General features: G+C 38.7%; 2 protein-coding genes across 2 annotated transcripts; both read right to left on the reverse strand.

Annotated features, from left to right (window-relative positions):
• Positions 1-2,198: 2,198 nt before the first annotated feature.
• LOC122661247 (3-oxo-Delta(4,5)-steroid 5-beta-reductase-like) lies at positions 2,199-3,583 on the reverse strand. Its single transcript, XM_043856590.1, has 2 exons — positions 3,485-3,583; positions 2,199-3,354 (listed from the first exon to the last, which is right to left on the reverse strand). Exons 1-2 carry the CDS (start codon positions 3,521-3,523, stop codon positions 2,209-2,211), a joined length of 1,185 nt encoding a protein of 394 aa, XP_043712525.1. The 5' UTR covers positions 3,524-3,583; the 3' UTR covers positions 2,199-2,208.
• A 4,967-nt stretch (positions 3,584-8,550) lies between these two features.
• On the reverse strand, positions 8,551-18,901 carry LOC122661249 (upstream activation factor subunit UAF30-like). The gene is made up of 2 exons (XM_043856592.1): positions 18,479-18,901; positions 8,551-8,975 (listed from the first exon to the last, which is right to left on the reverse strand). Exons 1-2 carry the CDS (start codon positions 18,785-18,787, stop codon positions 8,856-8,858), a joined length of 429 nt encoding a protein of 142 aa, XP_043712527.1. The 5' UTR covers positions 18,788-18,901; the 3' UTR covers positions 8,551-8,855.
• Between the last annotated feature and the right edge of the window lie 2,794 nt (positions 18,902-21,695).

Here is a 21,695-nt window from a genome sequence, read left to right on the forward strand (position 1 = left end):
GTTCCATTGTTAGGAATTAATAAATGTTTTGAGATGGTTTTTTTTTTTTTTTTCTTTTGTGAGAAAATACTATTATCCAAAAGAGTTTCACAATGGTTATATTTTAAAGGAGACGGGTTCCCACGATGCCAGTATAGGGGGGAATCTGCACACAACACAACAATGGCTGTTCCGGAAAAAAATTATCATCCATATGGGAGAGCACAGAAAAAATAATTAAAAAAAATTCAAGTGAAAGAAATTGCACCCTCGAGTTGTGGAGAAGTTGGGTAGAGGTCATTTCGAAGAGGAATAGAGAGATATACATAGTGAGTATCGCTTGCGGTATACCCAACCTTTTTCCATAATTTATAAATAATTAAATTTTGATTTTACCATTTGACAAATTATGTTTCACCTTAAACTTGACTTGTGGATCACGAATTTAAGCCTACTTAACCACAAATTTTGGGTTCTAAACCATCTTCTATATAGGAGATAATGCGACTTTTAAAAAAAAAAAAAAAGGGGTCTTGTTAAGTGAGCCATCCAAGAAACGAATGTTACAACTGGGACTTCTTTGAGCAATAATAGGTGCCTGACTTCTTTAAAAGACTTAAGAAATATAAATACATTTGCATGCACCGAAAAATATTAAGTTGACATCAAATTTTTCACAGGTGGTTCTGTTTCTTCAGTCTTTTTTACTTGAATTCTATAAGCAATTGAAGTTACCATAGAGTTCCTTCAACTACCAGATGACATCAACCTGAAAAGGAACATTAGATCTGTCTATAACCGATTTGATTACAACATTTAGTGCAACCAAGGATTTTAGTAATCAGTATCAGTATTGGTCTCTGGCGATATCAGTCTGAATCGGTCTGTATCAGTCTAGATCAGTTAGATTTACTCGTTTTCTTCACAAAAAAAAGAGATTTTTTTACATTTTACCCTTACTTTACCGATCCACTGATACGGGATCGACCAGAAATCAGTATTGATCTCCACTGATACCGACACGAATCAACCAATGGAATATCGATTCCTAATCCATGGTGTAACCTCTTTTAACTCCAACCTGTTCATGAGTAGTTGTGGCTTGGTATTAACTAAATCTCACAATCTTTCCAACCTCAGTTTTCTGTGACAAAATTTGACTGATCAAGTGAAAGTGCAAAAACAGAATCATTTTGTTTAGACTACTAACCCACTCCATCTCAGCATGAAGAAGGAAAGAAAGCAAAGAGGTCTCTACATAGATAAGCATAATCAAGTGCTGTCCCTAATGGCCTTTGAGGGTTTATACTAATTATTTGTTAGTGACATCGACCATATGTGTTATTCATGTGGCATGAATCTTAGTTAGATCCATTGGCAAGATAAACTGAAATTTTAACAGAGGAAACGCAATAGATAGTTAATCTCCCTAAGCCAAGATCTAATTCACCAATCTCCATCTTCATCATTGTATTTCAAGCCAAACAAAGATTGAATTCTATTGGCTCTAAATTCTTAAACCTCATTAAACTTTTTTTTAGCAGTCCAATTGCCTCAACTTCTGTAGCTGATCCCCATCGAGATTATCTCTTTCCTCCTGAAATTTTGAGGAAACAATATTTCCATTAGAATCTGTTGGAATTTTCAAACGTTTGATGTGAAACTTTAGTCCTACATCGGTTATGAAGAAGAAGTTCATATGACTAATGTGTTAGTACTCTACTATCAAATGATATGTTTAAAAGACATTCTATGGAGCACTTGTGAGAACAGTGACCATCCGAACGCGTAATGTGGCGCTTGGACTGATGATCCTTTTCCCAAAAGATTAGGTACAAAATGGGCTTATTCAATAGAATCTCTTCTACACATAACATGTGTAGAATACTAACACATATATGCAGACCACTATGCCCCTACTTGATCCAGTTTAGTAGGCAAAAGCCCCTTCTCCCTCACGGTCTCGTCCCACACAGGTCCCTTATCCTTCATCATCATCTCCTTGAAACTGGGAACACCCACTTCCTACTCCTCAGGGCTCACCCAACTGTTCTATCTTGAAACTGGGAACACCCACTTCATACTCCTCAGGGCTCACCCAACTGTTCCCTCTCTGTTTTCGTTCTTATTGCTTCCCCACAATCCCCTCTCCTCCACTAATTGATACTTTTTGAATGAAACTGAAGCTTACAAAATCAAAAAAAAGAAAGATCCCTCATCAATTTCAGACTAAGGAACGAGCTTGAACGCCTTCATCTTGTCTATCCACGAAACAAAAGATTTGGTGGAGTTCCTGAAACCCACAAAGCCATGTTCTTTGCTCTTGTTCATGGAGCTCAAAAACGATTCTTGAACCCCAAGGATAAAATCTCCGAACCACCATAGCCCGACATCTTCCAGTTTAGTAGGCAATAGCTCGTGCTCCTTGACGATCTCATCCCACACAGCTCCCTTGCCCTTCATTAACTCCTCAAAGGAGGGAACCCCCTCTTCGTATTCAGATGGACAATCCATCCCGAATTGCTCTGCAAGAGCTTTCCAGAGGTGTTTCCACTTGAACACATCTCCGTTGACGCAATTGAAAGCTTCGTTCTTCGCATAAGGATCGACAGACGCCCAAATGTGATGCTCGGCGATCAGATCGGCATCGGAAGCCTCAGCATAAAGATCCCAGGCAGATCGAGTCCCGGGGAACCTGAGAGGCTTGCCTTCGTGTTTACAGATAGCGGCATAGACGCAGAAAGTTCCGATGATGTTCATCAAGCTGAAAGATGAGAAGCCGAAGATGACACCAGGGCGAAGGACAGACCACGTCAAGCTATCCTTTTTCTCGACCTCTTCTAAGAGAATATCCTCTAAAGTGTAGTAGAAATTGGGGGTAGGCAGGCGAGGGAGATCGTCATCGAAGGGAGGATCGTGAGGACGAGCGGTGCCTGAAATCAAATTTTCAAAGGCGCCCAGGTAGTGCCTGGTGCCTGTTTGCAGGCATATGTGTTGGAGATTGGGGGCGTTGGGAATCACAGCTCGAAGGACGTTGTGGAACATAGCACCGTTGATCTCACAATTTGCAGATTCGTTACCTCGATCGGCCCAGGTGACGTAGAAGATGTGGGTAACGTCGGTGAGAGGGGAAAGCTTGGCCAGGGTATCTTGGGCGTCGGAGACATCGCATTGGATGTATTCAACTGGATGGTCGGCGTTCCAGGAAGGACGAGGGCGGCGAGCGACTCCATAGACCTTCCAAGGACCACCAGGGGTGTCGGGAAGAGGGAGAATCTCAGCTAGACTGTTGCCGACGATTCCAGTAACCCCGATGACTAGCCCTACGCTCTCGTGCTTTTCCTTTGAATGACTTTCATCTCCATCCAACTTCTTCTGTAATAACAATCAATTTGATATTCCAATCAGAACTACTCTTCAAAATTGAGAGGAAAAGTTGAAACAAAAAACAAAAATACACAATGATTAAAAGAAACATAAGGAAAAGTGTGAAAAAAGGAATTGCCTTAGCAGCACCAATCGCTCCTGCCCACCACCAACTCATTTTCTATTGCTTCTTAAGATTGAAACTGGAATCAAAGGAAGAAGAAAGAAGGAACAAGAGAGAGAGAGACAACTAAGCTGAGCTTATTATAGAGGTCTCACCAATCCATCTCTCTCTCTCTCTCTCTCTAGAGTTTGTATTATATATATTCTGTGGATGTGGTTGGGGGATGTCTTGGAGGATTTTGGATGGAATGAGAGTCAAAAAGACACCACACCAAAAACAAGCGTATCGTTCTGGCGTTCATTTTTTTATCGAATCAAATTATTTTATTAGATTTTAACAATTAATTAATTTTTAAGAGGAAAAAAAAAATAGATTTAACCTCCAAAGAGTACGGGTGTCAAACTGTTGGTCTGATCTGGTCCGGTCCGGTCCGGTTCAATTTTGGTTTGCTTTTTTCAGATTACTTGATTCAGTCCAGTTGCCGATACGGAGTTCAGTTTACAGAAAAACCCAAGCGGAAACTAATCTTGGTTCACAAAAGTCATTTCGGTTGGTCCAGTTGGTTTTGGTCTTTTTTTTATTTTAAATATCTAAAATGTAAAACCAATACCGAGCCAAAAGGGTTGGTCTGGTCTCGTTTTTTACACCCCTACTTCTAACCCCAATCTCAAACAAGGTTATCTGAGTTGGAATCGGAGGTTGAATTGGTCCCTATTGATTCCAATCTAATTAGTTAGAATTGGTCCCGAAACCTTAGAATTGGTCCTCAAATCTGAAAAACGCCACAATCCAATGACTCAAAAAACTGTAGAATCGACAATATCGAATCAACCGGAATGTACCATCAATTGTCTTCCTGACTAAATTTTGGCCTGCTGGCCGGCCTCGTGTTAGAACTCTGGGAATAAGAGATTATCTAATTTAGGATTAATATAAGAAAAAGTGTAGTGAAATAATTGTTTTAAATGAGAGAGAAATCAACTAAGCTAAATCTTAATCCGATGAGACGGTGATGACTCAGCAGCCCTTGGACCACAAATGACACAATCCAGCACGGATGGTAGTGATTAATGGGATTATGGGATGAGTGTTTGATCACAAGTTTCCTTTTCCTTCAATATTTTGACTATCCATTACCATATCATAATATATAATTAATTAATTAAATGTTAAAATAATAAGCCTTTGGTGTGTCATTTTGTGAAATTATTAATATTTTAGCAATTGATGAATTGAATTATGCTTCCACGTGTATCGTAAAAAAGGGCATAAGGCGTACATTGCACCTCCTCACATTTTAAATTTTTTATTATTTTTTTCTTTCTTCTTTGATAAATGAATAAATAATGATTATATGAGAGGATGAAGAGTACCCTATTTGTTCAGAGAAACTTTCCTCCCAAAAAATCTTTCAAGTTGAAAAAAAGGATAGATTATCATATATGATTGTGTATGATACACCATTAACATTTTCGTTTTATTGGTAACAATACACGACTAACATTTCACCTAACTTATAGTTGACATATAGACACATGAGAATCAAGTATTCTTATCCATTGGTTGAAGTGTTAATCATACTCATCATACACGTGCCTGTATGAAATCCTTCAAATCCCAACGCCCCTGCAAGGAACACTAATGCCGCATGGTTAGGGGAATATGGTCAAGGCTCACTAATCCGGCCAATATCATTGGATAAAGGATTTAATGCTTATAAATTAAGTTTTCCTTCACTTAGGAAAAATTCCTTCACCATTGATGATGTAACCTTATGATTAGATTCATCTAGTTGCCCACAAGATTCAAACCCGAGCATTTGCCCTGACAGCCTGAATCTTTTACCATTGCTTTAAACAATGGTCACTGTATGTATGGATGACATGATCTAAATACTAAATCAATGTATAAATGGTTTGAACACTTTAATCTAAAATTAATCCAATTATGGTTTTGGATTTGAATATCTCATATATTGAATAAAGCGATTCACATTGGAGGTCGAAATTCTCGAGGAAAAGAAGTTTCCCAGAAATCCTACCTACGAAAACTGATAGTCCATTTAGCAATAGAGTGGCAGATCTATTTACATGACTAAAACATGACTAAAACAGCAGAAGGAAAGCTCAGTCTTCTACTTCAGGATGTCTGACGAATGTGATAACCTCATGAGGAGGAATCCGGATCAGATACCCACATGGGGACGGGTGGGGACAGATCTGACTCCTCCATGAGACATGGGTCCCACACCTTAGAGGCGGATGGGATCTCAATATATCTTACACATGGCAGTGGCTTTTCCTTTCAATTGGAACTTCAAATCACATGGCCAAGCAGTGAAACTAACAGAACTTCAAATTCTTCGTAAAGCAAATGAGCTGGCATCGAATCAAAATCAGAAACATCAGCCAAATGGGATTAAAACGACTAGTATAGATTAAGGCCGTTGGATGCTAATAAGGCCAGGTGGAGAGATCTCAGGGGAGTGTTGGACGGTTCAACTCCCACCACGGCTGGACAGGAATTAAATCCTTGTTGGGCTCCTCTGTAGCGCAACAGGGATTTAGCGCACATCCAACGGCCTTTAGATTGAACACGCAGCCCAACACCCCGCCTGTGTAGTGGCCTGCCTTGAATTTTGTGGATGGCAGTTCTAAAGACAAAACCCAAAGAGCCTCCTCGTCACCCACTCCCCAGTAGGATCTAAAATGATCTGCTCGTTGTCTGATACAGTAAGCATTCTGACAAGGGAGTCAGATGGGGGATTAGTAGGTGGATGTCCGTGATAATTGGTTGAATCTCGATAGGAGTAGGCTTGTTATCCTCAACAAGGATAGAAAAAAGCTTTTTACAATTAATTAGATTCAATAATCATCTTCTCAAATCCTTCAGCGATAGCGTGGAGGATCCTTGCTCTAATGGCAAACGCTTCACCTTGCAGAACTGATTTGAAGGACATAGGGGATGAGACTGCGACAAGAGGTTCACCTGCAAATTGCCTAATAATAATAAGACCAATGCCCGCCCACCTTATCTCCTTCAGAAAATAGAGAAGCATCACAATTGAGTTTGAAGAAACCAGCCGGGGCGGGGAGGGGCGCCCAAGCTTGGTCCGAAGGAGCTAGGGAGGTTAACAGAGGGTGGCCTGGTTGGATGATCAGTCTAATTAGCCGCTTCTATAAATTCCTTTCCATCTTTGAAAGCCAGATTACACGTCTCCACGTCAGAGAATTAGCTTGCTCTCTTTTTATAGATGGATTCATTTCTTGCTCTCCATATGTACCAGCAGAGGAAAGAACTTAAAAGTGATAACCCATTCCCCTTGACTATTCTTGACATTGAGCTAGCCATCTTAAAATCCATTCTTTTAAGTTGGTGCAAGGGGATGAAGCAAAGTTAACCGTCAGAGGGCTTGCCAACCAAGTAGCCTTTGCAAAGGGGACATTCTAACAGGATATGATCGATGGTTTCAAGAGAAACTCCACTAATCTATGGCACTGCGGGTCGATAGGAATATTTCTACAGTTTAAAGCTTCCCCAGTAGCCAGACCTCCAGCACAGATTTCCATAAAAATGGATTTATATGCTTCATCACATGTTAGCACCATGCAGCGTCTTTGGAGTGGCTTCCATTTGATGGTGTCAATTTGATATCAGAAATTCAGAACTATCCCATTAATAAATAGGACGGTGTTAGAATTTGATTTTGGTACCGAATAATAAATAGGATGAGACGGGATTACCCTTTACTAGCACCTTTCAAAAAGCACATTTCATGGCCTTGTGTTCAAGTTTTATGGTTGTAGTTTGATGTATTTGGGTATTTTTTTATTATGGAGTTTTCAACTAATGGACCTTTAGTTTTGTTTCTATAAACTTGTTTAGTGATGGCATTAAAACCATATATGAGTTTGTTTATTTCATCTTCATTAATTTTTAGTCGTCATTTTGAGAAACTTCCATGTGATCTTAGGGAGTTTGAATAAATAAAACCATGAAATTCGTCATGATTTTTTGTATTCTAAGTTGCCTTCTAAAGTACGGAACACCTTAGCTTTCATGATAGTGAAAAAACCAACACCACTCATAATGGAACCATCTTGATAGGAACCATTAAAGTTCTTTTCCCTCTTTTACGGAAAATATCACTTGCAATTCTCTACCTGGTCCATTTCCCCAAGTCCCTCTAATAGGAGGTGGATCCCACCCGAACAAGGGATAGGGTGGTCATTTTTACCCCCTATGAGAGAAATTGCAAGAAAGGGACGGGCAAGGAATTGTAGGGGATAAAGATCCCTCTTTTACCATGCCTAGAACCGCTTAGCAATCAGTATCATACCCATATTGTTAATAATCAGGACTGGAACCTAGGTTTGATCACATAAACTACATGGGACAATTCTGGTATAGGCACTTTTGGTACCAGTGTCAATACGGGAGCGACCCGCAAATTGAGAACCGTCCCAATTGACACCCTTACTTCCATCGCTTGGCTACTCTCTAAAGAAGTGTCCTAGTGTTCTCAAGAAGAGTTGAGAATAGCCCTGGTTGCCCACACAAATGATGAATGGCACCCACCCACCATCTTGTATAGGTTTGGTCTTCAGTTGAAAATCATTATAACGGTTTCAGTTTATGCAAAAATTCATAGCAATGGAGTTGAAATAACTGCTACTCAGACAATACAAAGTAGCCTTCGACAGGAAAAAGAGGGGATCTAGCCGTAAATTGAGAATTTCCTACCAGAAGGTGCAAAGAAATTAAACAAAAAAGCAACCCAGTGCACAAGGTTCCTGCTACTGCAGGGTCTGGGAGGGTAAAATGTACGCAGCTTTACCACTGATTCGTGGAGAGGCTGTTTTCATGTTTCGAACTGTAGTGCAATTTAACCATTGCACCAAGGTGCAAAGAAATAAAACAATAGATAAATCCAATATGCATGAATATATCTGACACCACTCAACATAACAACTCGAAACGGATCAAATGGATTCACAACTCATACATTATAATCTATTGCCATTGCACATTAAGTATGGCTACCTGATTTTTCCCAAGCTTAAGACTTTTAACAAACATAATTAGCAATGACAAAGCAAATGTGGCATTTCATAAGTTTGTTTCCTAAAGAGGATGAGGAACAAAATTCAACATACTACCAATCCTTGTGTAGGTTATCAATGCTCACAATGCACTGACACTCGATTCTTTTACTTACTGAAGACCTAAGAAGTTGCATGAAGAAGACCTACACATGTTTTTGAACAACTAAACACAAATTTCCCATGTACAAAAAACAGTTCAGTGGATGGTTTTCCTGTTCTTGAATGCGTTCATTCCCCCAATGAAGTTGATCTACACCTTTTCTTTCCAGACAAACAGACTTTCACTTGATGAAGTGAGGATTGATCAACCCAGAGATCTCAAGAAACCCAACACGCTCCCTTCCTCCAAATATGTTCTTTAGCTTCTCATCACACACTATAATCTTCCTGTTCTCCGGATCCTAGAAATACAAACACGGGGAGGAGGTAATAAAAGATAAAATCAGTATATTATATGGCAAAGTCATCAGCCCATTGCCGCAATAATTAAAATCTGTATACCACTTCAAAATCTGTAAAAAAGAATTACAATTATCTTCAATTACACAAAAAGGTTCAGGAGGTTTGAGGGTAAAAGCATTTTGAGAGGTAAAAAATAAAATGCAAAAGATTTGTTGCATGGAAGGGTAATATGGCCATTCTGATCGTTGGATTGATAATGTATAGTCTCTATTAGCCACACATGAAATTTCAGACCAAATTCAATCATAAAAGATTTTAAGAGAGTAAAAGTATTTTCCTCCAGGTTTTCATAGGTTTGTGGCGGCCAAATAACTGCACATAAATATCTGATAATAAGGAGTTAGAAGTGAAATAAACAAACTTCTGGGCACTCCAAGGAATGATGAAAGGCCTTGCTATACTATTTACTCTGAATTCCACTTTCCTAAAAAATGAGTTCAAACAATGATTAGGGAGAGAACTAATAGTCCTGTAGGATATATATGTTCTTCCCAAATTTTCATCTATAACATTGCTGCCATCATCCAAAGGAGAAGACTGACCAGCTTCACTGTTGCAACTGAAACAAGAGACCATATCAACTCAAGAATAAACAAGTGCAATATACCCAATTTCCCAATCTTCCATTCCAATCCAACCTCAGCTGCAAGTGGGTCAGCAAGTTCAATTCAGGATTGGTAAACTCCAATCTCGCTACTGATCCCACATTTTAATCCTTGGTTGGGAATGCATTGTTTGTTCCAGTTGAATCAATTTGAGAAGTATCCATGTAATTCTTCTTGTGCCTTTGTTTTATCCCAACTAAATGGGCGGCTACATGTACCCTTGCCCTCCAATCAGCTCTATTCAAGGACATACTTGATTCAAGGCCTAAGCTATGCATGTCTTTCCTCACTTCCCCTAGGGTCATTTTAGGTCTCCCCCTGGCTCTTATAGTTCCATCAATCTGAATCAAATCACTCCTTTGTACTGGAGCATTCAAAAGCCTCCATTAAACATCGCCATGCCACCTCAAACAACTTTCTCATAGCTTATCATGTATCGTAGGTTATACCAAATCAGCTCTAATATAATCATTCCTTATTTTATCCTTCCTAGTTTTGCCACACATCCATCTCTACATCCTCATCTCCGCTACAATGAGTTTATCTACATGATGCTTCTTAACTGCCCAACATTCCGTACCATACATCATTGCCAGTCGAATGACACTGTCCTAAAAATATTCCTCTGAAGTTTTAAAGGAATACCCTAATCACACAACACTCCGGACACACCTCTTCACTTCACCCCCACACTGGCAACAGAATTTTTATCCTCTCCTGTTACAGCACGGTGCTGTAATGCATCGTGCGGCGCTGCAAAGGCCATGTGGCACAGCAGGCCCCACATGGTGCACATGGCCTTTGCAGCCTCCGCACGATGCATTACAGCACCGTGCTGTAACAGGAGAGGATAACGATTCTTGGCAGCATGGGGACCCCCTCCCTTATCATTATATCATTACCAAAAACTGCCATTTTCTTGCACATTTTTTAAGCACATGTGAAATGACAGGATTTACCCTCATTAAAAATATTGTGTTACACTAAAAGGGCAAAAAAGTAAGGTTACAACTTTTTCATCAACCTTGGTTACAACAAGATTTTACCTATAATATATAAATGTAGGGAAAAACTTCTCCTTGCCAGAGTACAATTTCCCTCTCACATGGTTTATTTTGTTATTTTTTTTAGATAGGCACCTATTCTATGGGGGAGGGAGGGAAGATGAGAGAACCAAGAGGCTTGAACCCAAGAACTCCTGGTAGGGTGGGTTTTTAAGCTCCACACTTCTACCAACTGCACTAAGCAGTTGTTCTCTTTTTTTCTTTTTTTTTTTTTTTTTTTTTTGTTATTCTCTCTTTCCTACTCTGAATATTTGGTGTGGCGTGCAGATTCCCCACACTGCCCTCTCCCTTAAATGTACACTCATTATAATGTATATACCACCACAATCAAACCCTCTCCCTTTTTTTTGAACTGGCGGATACCCTGTTTTCTGTGTATTGTCAGCATTTATTGTTTGGCCCATAAAAGCCAAACCCTAGATCTATTTTCCCTGAAACTTTGGGAAAGTCAAAGTACTGCTCATGAACTTATACGTGAAAATTTTAAAAATAAAATTGAAGTAAATATAGATGAAATAAGACAGCTAATTTCTTATTAATTTTGATTTATTTGGATTTCTAATTCTAAGTTTTTTTTTTCACTGAATCTGACACGCCATAGCAATTGCACCTATTAAAGCAACTAAAAGAATTATAGAAATGAGTTCAAATGGAAGAAAAAAATTTGTTAATAAATGAATCCCAATTTGTTGACCATTACTTATCAAGTCCTGTTCTATAAGACCACTGTTCAGAGGGTTTCTGAGTTTGGGTTTGCTGCTACTTAGTTTTCTCTGTGGCTCAGTGAGTCAAATCTCAGAAACCAAGTTAACCTGTTTACTCCTTATCCAGCCACTTGATTGATCTATAATTTTGGGGTTTGTTGAGTCCAATCAACTCAACAAAGGTAGAACTCGACTGGAGTTTGGGGTAATTCTATTTGCTTGATTGGGTTTAATTTTGGTTTCACTGTCTCTGGGAATCCGCCCGTGAGATCACTGTTTCCTAAATGACTCCCAAACCACTCATTGGATCATTCCCATCTTTTGAGAGGTTCTTATCCTTCCTATTAACTATTGTTTCCTAGAGTTTGGTGTGATTCTGAAAGGTTTGAGTTTTCAGTCAATTTTCGAGTTTCTATCCGAGTGGGGTTTTGTCTTGGGATCCTAACTGGAGGGTTTAGAGTTCTTCCTACCTAATCCTCCACCACTCTTGACCCAAACAACTCAGCCAGTTGAGAGAATCAGACACATTTCCAAATCTGATTCAAGTTCTACAGCCAGGTTTGAGTTCAGACATCAAATCCTCTCTTCACTTGATGTTTTGGGTGACCCATAGTTGCATTCAAGAGGTCATCGAATTGGAAACTTTGCCCTAAATATTTAGATTAAACAGAGCTCCAGTGAAGAAGATCTCTCCTTCGAAATCAGACCTGGTTTCTGCTCTGGTTTGCGCTGGAGGTAGGAGAAGATACCCCCCCTTCCACTATTTCATTACCATTATTTTATTCCTTCAATTTCCCTTAATGCCCCTCACTATCACTCTAATCCCCTTATATTCTTCTTCTTGAATTACTTCCAAGTCTACCCGTAGTTAATAGATATAATCCCCACTAGTATCCTTTCCTATTGAGTTACCCAATAGCCCATCCAAGATCTAGTTTATTACAAGCTTATCACTCTTCTTTGAAAACTTGTAATAAATTACTGCTTGTCCACTCCTTCCTTGTAACTTGGGTATTTGGCATTTGGGTAGGCCCATAGCGAACCCAACAGGGTAGTTTGACCCCAGGATTATTGCATCACTTTCTGTACCCAAACCATAGCTTCCACTCCAAGAAAACTCTGCACCCAAAGAAAATCTGCGACTGCAGTCATTTATCAGACATCATTACTCAAACTTCTTCATACATATAGATGCAACTCATCTAACACAGGCCTAATAAGGCCCAACACAGTTTTTTCCCTTGATGGGGTGGTTTTTCCAACTCATGAGCTGAATTATGGTTGGGAGTCAAAGGGCACAGATCCTGCAGAAACAGAGCCAGCATCTGTATCAATCTAGCATAATATATACTTATATATATCATATAATATAATATGATATGATGCATGGCATTCATCTTTATCTACTGTACGAACACCGTTGTAACCATTCATTTAGTATGAAACAAACATAAGATTATAGTCTTGTAGCCTACAATGGAGGAACAGAAGCACTGCATCAATTCAAATGTTAAATGAAGCAATTCAGCATGGCTTACACTATTCAAAATTTCCCAATTCTATAACTGACTAGTTGGTTTTGCTTAAAATAGGGCCTAATCCAATGGGCTGGGTTAGTGTTTGAAACATCAACACAGTGTCAGATCGGGCTGGTAAGGTGATGCAGTTCGCAGACAGAAAGAAGCAAGAGGTAGGATCTTCTTGCAGTTTGGTCTGATTCATCACAGAACCACTTTTTTAACCAAACAAGCCATGCAATTGGAGGTTTTTGGTTTCCTTAAAACCAGGATCGTGAGGGTTGTGTAGGACACTTAGTTTCTTATTTTGGTAATTATTCTACTTATCGGTAAGGCTGGGACATTATTGCTAAGTTCCAGACCCTTTTTGTCTACTTCAAAAGAATTATATTTGTAGTAGGCCACTCCCATTACAGCATGTGCATGGAGAGGTCCTAGAGTCCAGTTATTTTGTTCTTTATTTAGTATTTAAGTTGTTTTAGGACACTCCAAGCATACCCTGTGGCTGGAGAGTCATGGTTAGGTTTTTTTTTTTTTTTCTTGTTTTGAGTTTACTTAAAGCACTCTAAAGGCAACCAGCCTCCATATGATCAGTGAACGGAGCTTGGCTTCGCCTTCTACTCAGTGGTGATTCAGATCCAGTCCCTGCTGCGGTGATTCAGTATGTTTGATTGGTGGTAATTTCAATCAAGGATTTCAGGTGATGGTTCCTGAAATTTATGTCCCTCCTTTTCTCATCTTCTTTCTTCATTAAACAGGACTGACCTATCTCTCCTATCCTGCGCATGTTTTTCCCTTTATAGTTCTGTTTCTAATTTAGTTATTCTTTTGTTAGTTCTCTCATGCTCTTGATCTTCATTTTCATTTTTGTTTATTAATTCCAAGTTCTGATTTTAGAGACAGTGATCATATCCAATCTTTTCTATTGATTTCTAGAACCCTATTTGCATTAGACTTCCTCAAAACCTTTGATTCTAGAACTGATTCTTCAAATCAGATTTCAGAATACCTGACTGAATTTGATGCTGAACATTCTCTATGTTATCCTTGTACAGATCAAACCATTTGTTGCCATCAAGCTGAACAATCCTTCTTCAAGTTGATTCTCTTAAAAAAAATCAGTTGTTGGAAACTGTTTTTTAATTCTAAATTCAGATCTCTGTTGAGTTATTATTGCTGAGTACTTGTTATTGTTTAAGTGTCAGTCTACTCTTGATCAGTTGCTGTTTTGTACTCCTTCAGTTTCAGGTACCCATTTTTGGTTCTTGAAATTCTCACCTACAATAGGATTCTTCATTAACTATTGATCTAGCCATTGGATTGCTCTTAAATTCTGATATATTATTCTTCCAAGTAAATAGCACCTTCGACCTACATATCAATCAAATCAGACCCTTTGATAATCTGTTATAAAATTTCTCTTGAATTGGGAATTTAATCCCTTCAATACATAATATAGAACTAATCCCGAACCGATGAGATCCAATGAGAGATCAGCTTGCAACAAGATCACAGGTAAGGAATAAAACTATATTTGAGAGAAATTTGACAACTAACTCGGATTGAATGGTCAAATCAATTAATAGAACATGACTGCAAAAAATGGTTTAAGTCTCACAGCAGATTTCAAGCTATGAAATAATCGAACTTGAATTAGAAAACTGAAATCAGAAAAGGGCAAATTAAAAACAAGATTCAATTCAGCAACTAATGTTCTAGTTAATAGCAACTAGAAACTTGGAAGGAAATAGGGAACTGCATATTAGTAGAATATGACTAAAAATTTAGAAGAAGAGCGAGGAAAAATCACACCTGAGAAGAAAGATGAACAAAACTAGGAGGAAGGAGATCATATCTGGAATACCAATCCCATATGCACTGTTTAATAGCACCAAAACTCTTAACAATCAACAAACAACAACAAAAACTCAGCCTTTTTCCCAACTAAATGGGGTCGGCTACATGGATCCTTGCCCTCCAATCAGCTCTTTTCGATGTCATACTCTTAACAAAACTCAAAATTCTTTACTCAAAACATGTTTAATTGATGGGGGTGTATTACATTTATAGACCTTCTGAAATTTCTAAATTGACTCATAAAAGGACTCTTAATCAGTCTCACACAGTGAATAAAATAAAAAAATTTATAATAGAACCCTTAAATCTATTAAGTATCCTAATCTAACTCAAACACATAAGACTTAACTACTAATCTCGTATATCGTGTTCAATGACCTAGAGATGTAAACGAATCAAATACGGATCGGATACAAATCGGATGTGATCAGATCCGAATATTCCCTGCCTGGATATGGATATCCCTAAACGGATACGAATGTGAATCGTATTCAGATTTCGACTATCCATTTACATCCCTGGCTTCTATAACCCGGACCTTCCTCTCCCCGGCGCATACAATTCACTCTCAATCCATACTTCTTAGTCGTCTTAGACTCATAATTCTCATTTCCTCATTCTTAGAACCTGTTGAATCATCAAAAAAAACCTCAAGATCATTAGTTACTTATTTTTTATTATTTGTTGGATACCTAATTGGATCGGATAAATTTCTTTCCGGATTATTCGAATATATTCTCGGATACCCCTAAACAAATACAGATGCGAATCGATTTCGGATTTTCGAATATCCGTTTATATCCCTCTTCACCCCCTACTTTATGGGATTATAAATTAGGTGTTTTGCAATAAAACCCATAAAATTAAAAGTCTCATTCTATAACTAATGCAGATAGAGTAGATAGATCTGCTGGTGGTGGGAAACAGAAGAAAAAAAATTAGGAAGAGAAGAGAGGGATCGTAGGATAAAGGAGAAGACGGAAACCAGATCGAGAGGGAGGGAGAGAGAGGCTACAACCTTAATTTCAAAACCAAATTAAATCTATCCCATTCATTCAACCATGGGGGAGGCTACGCCTCATACAATGCATTTATAAGAGGGCGCAGACTTTGAAAAGGAAAATAGAAACAAAACAGAAACTGATAAGGATGCTCCATGCGTGGGCTGTTAGAGGAGACCCTTGCTGACTCACTAACTGAATAATAAAGAAATAAAGACCAACCAACTAATACTCTCTCCCTTCTAGCCATTGGCTATAAAGCAGTCCTAAGTTGACTCAAAACACTAAAATTGAATTAAGACAACTTAAGTAACTAAGGAAACTAATGAGAGAAATATTCAAAGTGACTCCCATGATTTAAATAGTGAAAAGGCTCCTAAAATCTAGCCATGACTTGCTAGATACAAGAGATTCCTAAAAATCTGGAAACTCTGGTGTGCAAGATTCCAAGAAAATGTTGGAAAATGATATTTTTCTTTTTCTTAAGCTTCATCAAATGATCTTCACAAATAGTGTGACTTCGGATACAAATTAGGATGATATACCCACAATAATAATGTCAATCAAATTTTCACAATTTTGAAACAAAAAACTGGCTCAAAGAATTTTAAAAAATAAAATTATTACAGCAAAGCAAGATTCAAAACATTACTACATTGTTAACGTAGCTAAAAATTGAGAACTACCAAACATAATCCTATGGAAAACCCCATTCATGGGGACATGAAACCAAAGATAACCAAATCAGCCCAACCAAAACAGTATTGCCCTTTGGACTTTGGGTGCTATTCACCCAGGGAATACATTTTTTCAGCACTGCCCTTTTAGTTTTGCACCCTAAAATCCTAGAATAATACAGAAACTTTGGATCTTATTTCCATTGGTTTAAAATCCAAAACATATTGCAGGATGCAGAGTTGCAGACACTATGCACTAAAATTATAAACTATCATTAAACCTCGTGATATGCATCAAAAACTAAGACAAAAATATAAAGCCACAGGCTACAAAAATAGAAATGCAAGCACTTTTTGAGAGAAGAAAAAAGACAATGTAGTTTTTTTTTTTTTTCCGGTACACCACACTGCTGGTTAAATCTTTTGTTTCATGTTGACTATTCAATTTACCAGTATAGAGAGAGCATAGCACAGAGGTAGGACGATATGGAGTACTAAAAAAAGTTCAGTTTCTTGACATAAAAGCACCTTCTACTTTGTTTCTTGGATGTTATATGCACCAGCACTCTTGGTTGGGGTGGTTTAGGCCACAAAATTGAAAAAAGAATGAAGGCTATCAAAGATGGTTGTTTCCATTCACAAAAAGGGGAAAACTAATAGAGTTGGACGTGTCTTCTACTTTAATATCTACGACAGGTAATTCTTCAACTCTTCATACTCTCTTGCTAACAACCCCCCCCCCCCAAACCCGAAAAAACATAAAAGGCTCAAGTTGTTGTTGATTCCTCACACCTTGGTGTGGTGGTATTGTGATAACAAGAGTGAAAACAGATTCTCCAGACATTGTCCAAGCAAAATCTTTCCGGTTTTCGGCTAGGTTGTGTGTAGGGAAGTTTAGTAGGTCTGGGGAGGCATCATTTACTCCCTTTGTTGTTAACTTTATTTGGAAATGAAGATTTGTAATCGCTGGCTAGTCCACTGCTGCAGCTAGTAGCCTGTATGTCGGTCAACCATATATTTCCTGGCATAAAATCCTACATATTACTTCCACCTGCATTGCAACACTCTGGGATTTGTGATTAATGGAAAGGACTCGTCCAAGCAAAATCTTTCCGGTTTTTGGCTAGGTTGTGTGTAGGGAAGTTTAGTAGGTCTGGGGAGGCATCATTTACTCCCTTTGTTGTTAACTTTATTTGGAAATGAAGATTTGTAATCGCTGGCTAGTCCACTGCTGCAGCTAGTAGCCTGTATGTCGGTCAACCATATATTTCCTGGCATAAAATCCTACATATTACTTCCACCTGCATTGCAACACTCTGGGATTAGTGATTAATGGAAAGACTCGTTTTAGATTCAGTAATGATTTTGGCAACAAGGGAGACTGTGGTTGAGGCAAGGGCCAACCCAGGACAGATACACAGCGCCTAGAAACATGAAAAATCTGACCAACATATTCAAATATCACATCTATTAAATGTATTCAGGAGACTGGGATTCATACCCCCTATCCAAAAAGCAGTATTGTTGCAAATTTACATAGTATGATAAATATGAGGTAACACAAGATAGCTAGTGAACAAGACCGAGAGGATACAGTTACAAAGTACAAATGAGAATCAAGGGATAGAGTCACAAAGTACAAACTAAGGCCCTGCACATCAAATGTAGTTTTGCAGCTGCAAATCAAAGAAAACACTGATACTTGTTAAGGGTTTGTAGCCCATCGGGTCAACAGGTAATCGGACAAACATGAACCTTATCCAGTCATACCAAGACTTGTAAGATAAAACATATAAAGCAAATCAAACCATTGAACTGTAAAACGGAAATTGAATAGACACCGAAGAACATATGAGCAAAGACAGTAATATACAAGCAGAAAACCAACGCAGACTCACCAGTATTTTCGATGGAAACTGTGTATTTAGGGACATATAGAGGAGATAAAAAGGGGGTTAATGTATTACTGTTACTTTTAAATCATTTATCTAGTAAAAAGGAGGGAAATGGAATGAACCTGGAGATTATGCTCCTTGATGTAAGCCCAAATCTGCTTAAGGGCTTGGGTGCGAGGGATCTCAGGGACCCCGAGAAACTCTTGCATCACAGGAGAAATGGGTTTGGGCTTAGTGATGCCCCTAGGCGGTCGGTTACCTGTTGTGGAAGAAGCAGGCTTGGACGAAGCAGCGCAGGTGACGAGACGGACCATACGCAAGCTAGCCGTGGGAGATGAAGTCGCAGAGAGGCGGAGAGTCGATGAGGACTTGGCCCCAACCGCCTCGCTTGCCACAAAGCCCGACCAACAACATCCTAACGACATTGCCATTCTCTTTCTTAAAGAAGCTTTTCGCCCTTCACTTCTTGGTGTCGCTTAACAACAGAAAAAAGGAAGAAGAGAATCGATTTGCAGGCGCAACGGGAGAAGGAAAAGAGTGAAGGATGAAGCGTAAATCCCCGCCTTCAGGGTTTAAGATACGTCAGATTTGAGCCTGGACTGGATAGAATACCAAGACCTCAGGCTCAGACATCTTCTCTACTCTCAAGGAGGGGGAGAACCATAAAACACGCTGGTGTGGCACCGTATGGTTAGACATGTAGCGGATGATGATGTGAATTTATCAAACAAAATCAAGTGGTCGTAATAGAATCTGAACTTTTGAATTTCGAAACCGGGCCTACCTCGATACTAGAACGTCTTAGGCCGCTTTGGCAAAGAACCCAAAGTAAGGAGGGTTGGGGGATCTGGGGTCGCGGTCGCGAGTGGCGAGTTGCGAGTTGCGAGTTGCGAGGTGCGACTTGCAGGCAACCACATTCTTGAACGCCCAGCTTGTGTTTGGTATGCATTTCCGAAATAGGTTCTGGGTTTAAAACGTATTCTTGAGTGATGTTGAAGCGTTCCAAATGGAAAATGTATACCAAATACAACATTAAATTTATAAGAAAAAAATCCTCACAATGTTGGAGTGGAGATTCTGTACCATGCCCTCTCACTTGACGAGTCGTGGGGTCTATATTGACACACTCTCCCCTCATACAAAATGTGGGTCTTCTACTCAACAAATTCGTTTTCCATTTTCTCATTGGTGTTGTTTTCCCCTCTAGCATCATAGGGTACGGAGAGATTACCTTAGTGGCTCACCTTTAATTTTTGTCACGTAAAAGGGTGATGGGGTAATTCTTTTTTTTATTTTTTTTGTGATTCTAAAGTGAATAGTCTAGATTAATCATGTGTCAATTTCTTTCAAAAAGAAGGTTCCCCACACTACATTGCAGGAAAGAATCTGCACGCCACACCAATGATTGTCCTGAATGAAAAAGGTATCATTCTCATGGGGATTCATATTCATAGAAAGATATAAAAATAATAGAAAGAAAGATATGAGGGGTTTTTTTTGGTTTTTGAGTAAAAATGTAGGATGTAAGGGAGAAATTACATTCTAGCGTGATAGGGAAGTTTTCCCCCCCTTTCCCCTTTATTATATCTTTGAAGAATTTATGGAAGAAAAAAAAAATTTTAAAAGACATGTCTCACATATTATACACAGATTTGTGAATAAGAGAAGTAATTTAGTTTCTTTTTTTTTTGGTAAAGAAGCAAATTAGTTTCTTACCTTCTTTTGGGTTGGTGATTAGAAAATAAGGACATTGTTTTCAAATCTTTGACACACATTATCATTGATTATGGAGTTTATTTATAAATGTACGGTGCATTCTTGTCAACCTCTTCATGTATTGCATACATGATAATTATATTGTAATATTTTCAAAATAGTTCATCATAATCATGGACTGAGGTATTGGTATTGTATCGACTGATATGCATCAGTATTGACAGTGACTGATATCAATACGAGGTCGCTACATATTAGCTTATATGATTTTTAAAATAATTTTTAATCAAAAAGTGATTTTTATATAGATTGATACAGACGATTTCATATGGGTATCAATATCGGTGGCAATCGATACTGGCTCCAATACCATGAACTAAAACCTTGATCCTAATGAACATTGAAGCTCTTTATTGCAAAATCTGTTGGGAAGACTTATTTAAAAATTTTAAAAAAGAAAAAAGAAGAGTAGTTGAAAAATACAAGTGGAAAATACTATTCCATGAAAGTCCTTTTTTGAGGATTTGAGAATGGAATATGATGCACAGCCACCAAGGGTAGCTAGCCCGAGCCCCGCCCTGTGCCTGATGGGGCTGGGCTAGGCTTTTCAGCCAGCGGGCTGGACTAGGGTTGAGATTTCTTGATCCAAGTATGGTTGGGCCGGGTTTGGGCTCAATCTAACTTTGTATATATAAATATATAATATATTTATAAAACAAAAAGGGCTAGCCCGACTTAGACTAACTGTAAAATGACAAAAATAAGGACTGCCAGGGTCTATCAGGGCCAACCCGGCTCAATCAAGATCAATTAGGAAGGCCTAGGTTGAGTTGAGCTGGATAAGGCTGGGCATGGGCTGAAATATCCCAACCTAACCTAGGACTGTTATGGGGTTTAAAAAATAAAGCCCAACCCAACCTGGCTGCAGCCCTAATAGTCACTATAGTCTTGGCCATTCCCTGTTGTTCCACGCGACACTCATTCCAAGGTCGACTTTGTAGTCGATACAAATTTTTACCATAAATAAATCAAATGTAAGATGATTGACCGAATTTTCTTTCACCCACGGTGATGAGAGAATCTCTTCATCCATAGCATATGACCCTCCAATTGAATTGAGAAAGGATATCTTTGGATGATCATCACAAATAAGGACGGGAGTTTATAATGACACATTTACTCTTTCAGCTGTTCAATCATAACGTCAATTTACGCAAAAATAGGTTTTTAGGAATGATAAAATTTTGCAAAATATTATTCTCTCTAGTCTCTACTTGACATTGTACCCACAAACACCCCTACATTGCAACCAAAACCAATGTTCTAGATAGTTATTGGATACCATAAATTGGGGAAGAATGGTGGGTATCATTTGGATCAGTGACTATCAGATAAAATATAGATCTGCTCGTTTTAAAATTTTCATAAGTCTGAAATGTCACCATTGGGTTAAGGACTAAGTTTCCCTCCACTCTTACCAAAAAAAAAAAGTTTCCCTCCACCCATAGGCCATAGAGGACGATTCATCCACCATCCTAAAGTTCATAAATCCCTCCTAGAGTTTTTGTATGTTCCAAAATATACTCCCAATATCCTTTCCAGCCCTCTCCCATCCCACAGTGA

Source organism: Telopea speciosissima, chromosome 5 (assembly GCF_018873765.1).
Source record: "Telopea speciosissima isolate NSW1024214 ecotype Mountain lineage chromosome 5, Tspe_v1, whole genome shotgun sequence".
Lineage (NCBI taxonomy): Eukaryota > Viridiplantae > Streptophyta > Magnoliopsida > Proteales > Proteaceae > Telopea > Telopea speciosissima.

Bases quoted from the DNA above. Each gene is read 5' to 3' on its own strand.
- LOC122661247 (XM_043856590.1), bottom strand. From the start codon at position 3,523: ATGAGTTGGTGGTGGGCAGGAGCGATTGGTGCTGCTAAG. The intron at 3,355-3,484 runs GCAATTCCTTTT...TTGTTATTACAG, and splicing joins GAGCGATTGGTGCTGCTAAG to AAGAAGTTGGATGGAGATGA.
- LOC122661249 (XM_043856592.1), bottom strand. From the start codon at position 18,787: ATGGCAATGTCGTTAGGATGTTGTTGGTCGGGCTTTGTGGCAAGCGAG. The intron at 8,976-18,478 runs GTTCATTCCATT...TTGTATTTCTAG, and splicing joins TCAAGGAGCATAATCTCCAG to GATCCGGAGAACAGGAAGAT.